General features: G+C 40.7%; 2 protein-coding genes and 1 long non-coding RNA gene across 3 annotated transcripts; 1 reads left to right on the top strand and 2 right to left on the bottom strand.

The window, feature by feature from the left end:
• Window positions 1-1,136: 1,136 nt before the first annotated feature.
• Window positions 1,137-2,159, bottom strand: LOC113462533. Its single transcript, XR_005512148.1, has 2 exons — window positions 2,037-2,159; window positions 1,137-1,957 (listed from the first exon to the last, which is right to left on the bottom strand). It is a non-coding gene; the product is annotated as an uncharacterized LOC113462533 (long non-coding RNA).
• Window positions 1,708-5,517, top strand: LOC103703695 (sphinganine C4-monooxygenase 2-like). The gene is made up of 2 exons (XM_008786642.4): window positions 1,708-1,966; window positions 2,058-5,517. The coding sequence occupies exons 1-2, from the start codon at window positions 1,745-1,747 to the stop codon at window positions 2,598-2,600; spliced, it is 765 nt and encodes a 254-aa protein (XP_008784864.1). The 5' UTR covers window positions 1,708-1,744; the 3' UTR covers window positions 2,601-5,517.
• A 557-nt stretch (window positions 5,518-6,074) lies between these two features.
• Window positions 6,075-9,699, bottom strand: LOC103703274 (probable galacturonosyltransferase 9). Its single transcript, XM_008786070.4, has 2 exons — window positions 8,274-9,699; window positions 6,075-6,692 (listed from the first exon to the last, which is right to left on the bottom strand). The coding sequence occupies exons 1-2, from the start codon at window positions 9,588-9,590 to the stop codon at window positions 6,414-6,416; spliced, it is 1,596 nt and encodes a 531-aa protein (XP_008784292.1). The 5' UTR covers window positions 9,591-9,699; the 3' UTR covers window positions 6,075-6,413.
• Window positions 9,700-10,023: the final 324 nt, after the last annotated feature.

Genomic DNA, 10,023 nt, shown 5'->3' with positions numbered 1-10,023 from the left:
AACTCATTTTCTATTATTTATTTTGGCTATATACACACACACACAAATGTATGTATATCTCCCATTTTTTTATTTTATATACATATGCTAAATTTGTATTTTGTTATTAAATAACTTTTTTGTACACCAATGTCCTTTGTTAGCTACCATTTGTAGTCCAACCAATCCATGGTCAAAGTTATTTTATCCTGATCATAAAATAATCTTCAACAAAAATAACAAAACGACCTTTCAGTCCATCACTGGAAGCCAATTAAGGGCTCCCCCAACAATATTCATATAATTTTGTCAAAAAAAAGAAGATGTAGCAGTGTCTCAATGTCTGGTTGACCGTCCGTAAACACAAAAATGAAAGGGTATTTGGAAAACGTGCAAAATCATAAAATCATGCAGCAAAATAAAACCTTTTGAGAGGCATATATATGCAAAAGAAAACCTGGATAAAAAGTCAAGTCAAATTCATCATATTGAATAGATAGCTCAGAGGATAAGCATGACATGATAACCGTGTAGACGATGGCATACCATTAACCCGTTTAGTTTGCTTGGTGAATCAAATCATCTCCAAGATGACTCAGTTGACTTGGTAATTCAATACAATCAACATATTAATCTAACCTGACATAGCGAAGCTCCAATCTTAGTTAACTAGATCCTGGCAGCATGAATTTGTTAACAAGCATTAATATTTCTATTAACCCAATGTTCTGCATGCCATTCCATACCAATTTAAACTAGAATATAGTTAGGTCCATACACATAAGAAATTTAGATATTGGATCAATTTTCAGGTTTGGAGTTTACATTCTTTTGATGTGCCCTGCTATTTCATATAAGATAAATACAGATTAAGGGGGCCAAGATTCTAAACATGAACCAGATTATTTAATAAGTAGGCTGGTTCATGTGCATTCCATATAACCTGAACCCAATTATACCAAATGCAATTTCCTTTTGTGCTGGGTGCAAGCAGGCTTGGCAGGTCCGGTGCAAGCAGGCTTGGCAGGTGCAAAGATGGCAATTAGATGCATTAATTATTGATTACTGTAAAATAGCATTAACCCATGCAGCAGGGGATATGCCAAGGTTCCCTGTGGCATTTTCCATTTTTAATAAAAAATGCTACATCGCAGCACTGGATGACACCCCTAAATCTCATGCATTGAGGTTATAGAAAGTTGGACTTTGTGGGAATTACAGATCAACTAAAGGTGTCGTCAGAAGGAACAGTAGCCTCTCATAACTTGGAAAGTAGTTCCAACTTACAGAATCTATCTACCAAGGAAAACTACCTCAGTTGACTGCCCTGCCCACAGGATGTTGGCCCACAGACTTAAGAATCCAGTGGGTCCAGCCGGTCAAGCCATATGTGGAAGATACAGCCACCTGTTTTCTCTCTAACAAAGAATAGTTTCTAATCATCATATCCATTATTTCCATGTAATCTCACCAGTCAAGTGAACTTTCTCCATAGATTAAAAACTCACCTCTAGCCAATCTCTAGTTTCCTTCGTTTTGACGGTACAGTTGAAGCAGCGAACCCATGGAAAAAACTATTGGCATATTTCCGTTTTGCCAGCTTTGGGTCCTGTATAAATAGCAGCCCTTCAAGACGGTCATTCTGCATCAGAAATCATCAGGAGAGAGAAAGAAATAGAACAGAAGAGAGTTTTCTTTCTGAAGCTTAAAGAAATAACCATCCTTTGCTTCTCAAGTACTCTTCAGAATTTTCAGAAACAACGGAATGGCTTACAAGGTATCTGATGAGATGTTAGGAACCTTTGTACCTGTTCTAGTTTACTGGGTGTACTCTGGCCTTTACATGCTGCTGGGTTGCTTCGACAAGTACCGGCTGCACTCCAGGAAGGAGGAAGAAACCAAGAATTTGCCCTCGAAAGGAACTGTTGTCAGAGGTGTTCTCGTTCAACAGGCATTTCAGATTGCTGTAGCTATCATCCTATTCACGGTAAAACAATACTATCATATATCAGAGAGTTATGCAAAGAATTAATTGACAAGAATTTCTTTTCCCATACTCATTTCTGAAGCATGTGCAGGTGATAAGCAAAGATGAAAGGACTGGTACAAACTTGCAACCTTCCTTCTTCGTGGTGGCGAGACAATTTGTGGTCGCAATGCTTGTCTTGGACACATGGCAGTACTTTGTCCATAGATACATGCATGTTAACAAGTGCTTGTATCGCCACATCCACTATAAGCATCACAGCCTTGTTGTGCCTTACGCATATGGAGCTCTATACAACCACCCACTTGAGGGGCTGCTTCTCGACACAGTTGGCGGTGCCATGTCTTTCCTCATCTCTGGCATGACCCCTCGTACTGCCATCTTCTTCTTCTCCTTTGCAACCATTAAAACAGTTGATGATCATTGTGGGCTGTGGCTTCCTGGGAATCCCCTCCATGTTTTCTTTAGCAACAACAGTGCTTACCATGATGTTCACCATCAGCTCTATGGTGGAAAATACAACTTCTCACAGCCATTCTTTGTTATGTGGGACAAAATCCTTGGAACATACATGCCTTATTCCCTGGTAAAAAGAAAGGATGGAGGCCTGGAAGCAAAGCCAGTCAAAGATTAGGAGTCAAATGACAAAGAAAGCTTTCTTTGTGAGTACCAGCCAGAGTCATAAAGTTGTTTGTAGCATTATCTTCCAGTCACTTCGGAGATATGTTTGTGGACTCTCCAATTATGTACACAATAATGATACTGCTTCTTTGTATCAGCTCTATGATGTCCGCTCAAAGCATGAATGTTATAACTATCAGTCCTTAGAAACAGAAAAGGCTATGTGATGTAGCTTTCTGAATTTAAGACTTCTAACATAGTTGACCATGTAGATCATCAGAAGCCGACATAATGTTGGAGCAGTCCTCTTGGTAATCCTAACCAGTTTCTCTCTGGCTCAATAACATTTGATGAGAGGGATCATCATGCTACAGTACCTCTGCTTAATTTTTTTTGCCAACATCTGTACAAAGCATATACATGGGAATGACTAATCATCCTGTCTTTTCCACAAATAGCCATGAAAAGTCAGATAAATCACATAATTAGAATTTTAAAAAATATATACATATAACGAGAAAACATTACAGATTGGCCAAAGGAAAATATCCATCACTTTTTGAAGGCCTTGTATTCAGACCCAGGTTAATCTCTAATTCCACCAACATTACAAAAAATCGGCAAGTCCTTAACTTGCCACTGTAACTAATATTTGAAAGATCCGCAAAATGATCTCTGATATTTGATTAACCGTCCAGTAATGTTTCTAAGGTGGGTTCGAGACACACTCACTAATGGATGACCAATGATGTTAGGAGTTGATGGATAAGTAAAAGAATGGTGATATGCTCAGAGGATAATTATCATATCAACATTTTAAGTTTGTGAGAATCCTGCCATGCGAGCTTTGATGTCTTTAGGGGACACAACAGTTTAACTTCATACAAAAGTAGGCTAGAAAATAGAAAAATCTTCAGATATTAAGGTGTCAAACATGATGAAACAAAATCAACAATATATAAATAAAATTAGTGCCAAATATGAAAAAGATTTCAAAGCAGGATGCAGATGCACACAGTAAAGCCAAATTCCGCAGGATTGAGCCTACTGACTCTAAAAGAATCAAAGGTAGTAATTAAAAAAAAGAGCCAAATGTGGACTTGAAATAAGAGACAAATCCAGCATCAAAAAGTTCATCCTGAATCATGGGACTAGGTGCAGGATTGTCTGTAAGCAGTGGAAGAAATCAAACGAAAAAACTTGAAATGTGAATATTCGAAAGCACAGTAAAGAGAAACCACAGAGTAAATTTAGCATAAGCATGTGACAGTCAAAGATAAACCAAATACACATATATGCATGGAACACATAATATAGACTCAATGAAAAGAATTAACAGACTTACAAATAAGCATTGTGTAATAAATACTAAGTAATTTACTAAAAAAACAAATTACCAAGTCAGCTAATAAATTTGGCCATAATTCGTCTGCAAAGTGTTTTTGATGGTACTACAGTCTTCAAGTTGTACCAGTTGGTCCAGTTCATCAATCTAGAACAATAAACATGCAACAAAGCAAGAAAACAAAAGACATGATGCTTAAGGCATATGGCAATAAGTAATCGCTCTTCAGATGATCAAGCCAGGCGTGTTAAGTGTTTTGGCATGCATAACCACATACTAAGCTAGGTCAATCAATGTGTGGTTTATAAACCACACAAGTCATAGATCAAGGCAGAGAAGTTAAATGTTATCCCGTATACAACAAATATAAGGTCATAAAAATGAGATTAATGACAAATTTTGTTTTTAAGGGAAATTTGAACTACAGATAGGTTCTGGCATTGCTTGGAATATCTTGACGACATAGTTTCACAGCATATATTTTTTGACATAAAAATGAAGATAGCTTCTCAGAAAATACAATGCTTAGCTAGCTCGCAGCCAAACTGTCATGTCAAAATATTTCCATTTCAGCTTAATGTTTTAGGCATAGCTCTTTGACAAATGTATTGGCACCCATAAGCATGATTTATTTTGCATATTCCAATATCCACCAGAGCTCTAGTAACTAAAATTAAAACAATTAAGGTGCTAAAGAGGTAATAACGGAGCTGGAAAAGACCATGACCACTAGTTTCTTAAAAGAGTAAGACATAACTAGGAAAAAGTCAAATGGACATAAAATGATTCAATGGCCAGCTCATAGGAGCATGCTTGTTCGGATCCTATTTTAACTAAACACGTAAAAAAGAGTAATATCAAAGAGCATGCTAATCATTCGAAAGCATGAAATGATACAACCATTTGGAACAGCATAAAAACCATAGCTTCCAACAAGAAGCAGACTTTCTCTCTTTGGCAGATGAGTAGGTAAGTTACCAGCTTCGCCTAAGAGTGAAGGAAATACAGAAAATAAATCTGGCGAAGAGGTAAGCCAAAAAAATCAAGAAGACAAAAACAAATGAGTACTTATATTAAAGAAAGAGCACCACCAAATTTCAACACTACTCTCAGGCATACACCTATGCTCTGGCAAGAGTAGGGCAGCCCCCGAGGTAACCCTCAGAATATAAGTAATTGTTTGGTTCCTTTCGAGCCAACGGACCCAACAGATAACATTTGGAAATATATATATATATATATCATAAATAAGAATGCCTGCGGGATAATAGTCGAACATGTTAAACAGCATCCTTGAAGGTTCAAGACATGCATGTCATAAGGCATCAATATGTTGCATAGAATATCCATTCTACATGTCATATCGCAAGTATAATAATTTTGACTACTCAGTTGATTCAACCACTACACTACTGCAATGAGCATTTCAGAATGAAAATTCATGAATTTTTTTCTCTCTTGATCATTTATAGATCATTTCTATTCTATTCATAAGTCTCATCACGTCAACAAACCAATTATGAATAATTCACCAGGTCATTGATATGGATAATATCCAAATACCAAATACGTTCTATATGCGATTCATGTAAAGAAAAAGAAGTTGTTTTTGGGAAGATCAAAGAAACAACTTGTTCTTCTTTCATAAAAAATTCTTCTAATAATCCCGAACCTAATCTTTGCAAAAAAGCGCGTACCGTTGAAATCAGTATTTGTGTGTTTCTGCTTGAGCCGTACGAGATGAAATTCTCATATACGGTTCTCAGAGGGGGAATTCTTTTGGATTACCTATCTCAATAAGGTATATGATTGGTTTGAGGAACGTCTCGAGATTCAGGCGATTGCAGATGATATAACTAGTAAATATGTTCCTCCTCATGTCAACATATTTTATTGTTTAGGGGGGATCACAAACCAGTATGCTACATAAGATCATGTATGTCCATATCTTATATTGCATCCCAGATTCAATAGAAGCATGCAAATCAATCTCTAAGAGATCCATATCTGACCTTGTATTACAGGTCCTCAGAGTTAGAGACAGATTCTTGCTATATTTACTTTTAGAATTGGTGCCATCATCATTCCTGGATATATGAAGGATTGACACATATAATAGAACTTCATAAACTACACACATCATATCCCAAAACATCACTCGCTGCAGTATATTCCCAATGCAAAAGAACTGCCTAAAAATTACTACCAAGTAAACTCACTTGATACATTTGTATATCAAAACCATTCAGTACATTTGAACTACACAAGAAACAACAACTAGTACATCTTAAATAAACATAAAGCAAAAGAAAGAACTAGCGACAAAATGGGATAGTGGAGAAGGCAATCTCTGTCACAACAAATAGCAATAAAAAGGCAATTTTGCTCAGGCACTTTTGCCTGGCAATCTCTACTAGCTCTAGATAATGAGGAGATTTGAAGTAGTAACCTCCCATGGACTAAGTTCTCTTGAATTCCAAATTAGAGGCCGAAGTTGCAGAGTGGGAGGAATTCCATTTCAGTATCTACATATTTGGTCCATAGGTGCTTGTACTGGTTCAAGGCAACATCGAGCCATGGCTTCATGTGCCCATTAAAGTGTATGACGGCAGCATTGCGGATCTCATCCAAGCTAATACTTGGATTATAACCAAGCCCTGTTACATGCCATGACTTCTCTAGTGGTTTAGTAGTGGTGTAGAACGTCATCAATCCTGCTGGAAGCACAGTGCCTGGGTTCCAGATTATTCCATCCTCATTCTGTCAAAATCACAGCACTAGTTCAGATGCTGAATTTAGTTTCTCTCTCTCTCTTTCTATTTTTATTTTTTTGGTACAGAAATCTAGCTTCTTCAAGTGGCCTGTCCTAAACTAGACTACAAGATGAAATATGTCAAATGCAAATCTGGTAACATATAAGAAGATGATAAAAACCAAAAGGCAAAAGGAAGACATAGAATAAATCAAAGAAAAACATTTCACCGCAACAAATCATGAATATTTTGGTACAAACAGTCAGGACCACAATGATATATAAAAGATCAAAAAATAGTTAGACAAAAATGTAACAGGCAGTTTCTTCTAGCAGTAAAGAGGATTAGTAATTTTTGTCACCCAAAATGGAGTTCAGGTTTGCATCAGTAAACACGAGTTCAGATGCAAGGCATAAATATGCCATTTAGTGAAATTAATGATTTAGCATGCTTCATAGGCAGATGGAAGTTAATAAAGTGGCAAGAAGACCAATAACAACATGGTTGATTACAGAAAATTCTACAGGAATGCTTAACTGCCTTAAAGATCAATTTTAAAATGTTGAAAAGACCCATAAAAAGGTTGGAATGGAAATAAAGCAGCAAAGGGCAGAGCATATCTTAAACAATTTATAAATGCCCTCCTCTCAACGGCTAAGAAGGGCACCAGTAAACAGGTAGAGTACTGCAAGAGAAGGGACCGTGCAGTGCTCTAAAATGAGAACTCGGTTGAGCTGAATTTAAGGAATAAGTTGACTGGTTTTAAACTGGATGAAAGATGTGTCAACATTAGAATTTGGTTTTTCTTGAAGATTCTGGGTCAAAGTCCTACAACCTGTGAACAAAGAGAAGATTTCTTTGATGCCTAAGAACAGACAACCTGGAGATGTGTACGGTTTGCTTGATTGGAGAAAATCCTCACAATGCACAAATTGCGGCAGAGACTTGCATACCCCTAACTAGCATCCTTCACATAAGAAAATAACTGTAATTACTAAAACACCTGCTAAATATGCTTTAAAATGTTTAGAAACTAAGTAGTTGGGTTAAAACTAAAAGTTAGTAAATAACGTTATATAATTTATGTAAAGGCCAGTTGCCTCTATTGTCCTCACAGTTAGTAATGAAATTTTCAAAGTAAATAGAAAAAAATTAAAGATTCTTTAATAGAATGGGTACAATAAATCTTGAAGAGTGATGCATGAACAGAAAAAAATAAGCAAAAGTTTTAATTATGAGGCAGAAGGACATACTGAATTAGAATAGAGTAGTATTTCACCGAAAAAAAAATTCCAACAATTTGGCATTTGACAGCAAATCAATCACTAATCATTCATAATATATAGGAGATCACATAAAACAATCTTTGATAGTTAAATATCAAGAACTGGGGAAACAAAATTAGTAATAAAATCATTTACAACTTTATGTCTATTTGCCCCAATTGTCGCAACATGATATCAACTAAAATTATTTACTAAATATTCGACAAGTTGGGCAAATAAGATCATTCATTCATTCATTCATTAAGAAATGATCCATAAAACAAGGAAAAATAAATAAGAACATGAAATTTGAAAGTGCTCACCAAATCCTGGTACTCATGGAATTTTTCAGTGGACCTCTCCCTCCTCCACGCATCGAGATCAAAGACATTTACTCCATAGGCCCATGCGCATGCCCTCGGGCTGAACCGCTCCCGGATCACCGGGTGGGAGAAGTTCATGTACCTGCTGTACCTCCTGAACCCCCCAAAGCACATCTCCACCGCCCCGTTCGCCTTCCCATCCAAATCCACCCTCCATAGCCCCGCCAGATCCTTCTGCACCACCACATCATCCTCCAAGAACACCACCCGCTGCAGGCTCGGGTACATCTCCGGCAAGTAGAACCGCAGGTAGTGGAGTAGCGACAAGTCCCGCCGCCCGCCCTCGATCTGTCGCACGACCGGCGAGTAGGAGGAATTCAAGAAGCCGAAGTCGGCTACCGACTTGATCTCCACCCGCGCGCCGCCGGTGGGCGGGCGGCGGGTGAACCAGACCTGCATCGCGTTGAGGTACATGGGGTCGGTGACGACATGGAAGACGTGCTTCCAGGGGTCGGCCGCGTTGCGGATAGCGGAGTTGATAACGGTGGAGACGGCGATGATGTTGTCGGAGATGAGAATGGAGTGGTAGAGATTCGGGTCGGCGAGCTCCGGCGGGTCGGGGCCGGGGCGGCGGTAGGAGTCCGGGTGGGCGATGCGGTCCTCCATGAGGCGCATGGCGAGGCAGTGGAGGCTTTTGGGGGTGGATCCTGCGGCGATGCGGTTGGTGAGAGCGCCGAGCTTCTTGGCGCGGTGGAGCTGCTCCTGGACCGCGAAGATGGTGTCGCGGAGCTTCTGGATCTTGAGCTGGGTGTCGAAGGACTCCTTGGATTCGGAGATGAGGGCGCGGGCGAACTTGATGCGGTCTTTAGCCTCCTTCTCGAGGGGGCGGAGGGAGTCCTCGTCGGAGGGGAGGTCGGAGTCGAGGCGGGCGGCGAGGGAGGAGAGGGAGGCCGTGAGGTCTTCGAAGGCGCGGAGCTGGCGGGAGTTATCGAGTTTGAGGCGGCGGGCGTAGGCGGCGTAGGCGTGGACGAGGGCGGAGTGGTCGGCCGCCTGGCGGAGGAGGAGGTGGAGGCGGGTGCGGAGGGGGTCGGACTTGAGGGCCAGAAAGGTGCGGCCGAGGTAGGGCCGGAGGACGTCGCCGGCGACAGAAGGGTCGCCGGCAGCGGAGGTGGCCGCGGTGGAGGAGGGGTTGGTGGAGAGCAGCACCGAGAGGGCCGCCAAGAAGAGTAGGGTGAACATCGCCGACACGAACACCCGGTAGCTGCACAGCCCGCGGATGCCAGTCGCCGCCGGACGGACAGACCGGCCTCCCGCCATCACCTATCACTCGTATGCCGCCCTTTGCACCGGATCAAATCCAATCTGATATCTAGTATCTAACTAATAAGCGGCCATCTTCTAGGCCGCGCTGAGGTCGATCAAATTCAAGGTGGTGGAAGGGAGTGGCGGTGGAGCAGGGGAAGTGCACGGAGGAGTGACGTCGACCGTCCATTACGCCCTGCCGACGGTTTGGTTAGATCTGGACCGTCCGATCGATTTATGTGTTGATGATACAGTGTACTTTGCTTTTTCGTATTTCACTATTTTGTGATCATGCGTGCGGTGATGATGACGAAAGCAACGCGTCTGCTGCTGCGCCGGCTCCGCGTGGCATCTGATGGTTAGGGAAGCGAGCCAGGTCGGTGGATGCTGACCGAACCCGCCAATTCCTGGGCGAGGATTGCTCCTCTTTTTTTTTTTTTTTCTCTCT

Source organism: Phoenix dactylifera, chromosome 6, assembly GCF_009389715.1.
Source record: "Phoenix dactylifera cultivar Barhee BC4 chromosome 6, palm_55x_up_171113_PBpolish2nd_filt_p, whole genome shotgun sequence".
In the NCBI taxonomy this organism is placed as follows: domain Eukaryota; kingdom Viridiplantae; phylum Streptophyta; class Magnoliopsida; order Arecales; family Arecaceae; genus Phoenix; species Phoenix dactylifera.
The sequence above is the reverse complement of the archived record's forward strand: the minus strand, read 5'-3'. Positions and strand labels throughout refer to the sequence as shown.

Coding starts and splice junctions, on each gene's coding strand:
- LOC103703695 (XM_008786642.4), top strand. CDS start 1,745: ATGGCTTACAAGGTATCTGATGAGATGTTAGGAACCTTTGTACCTGTT. Junction 1,967..2,057: donor TAGCTATCATCCTATTCACG/GTAAAACAATAC, acceptor AAGCATGTGCAG/GTGATAAGCAAAGATGAAAG.
- LOC103703274 (XM_008786070.4), bottom strand. CDS start 9,590: ATGGCGGGAGGCCGGTCTGTCCGTCCGGCGGCGACTGGCATCCGCGGG. Junction 6,693..8,273: donor TCCATGAGTACCAGGATTTG/GTGAGCACTTTC, acceptor TGATTTTGACAG/AATGAGGATGGAATAATCTG.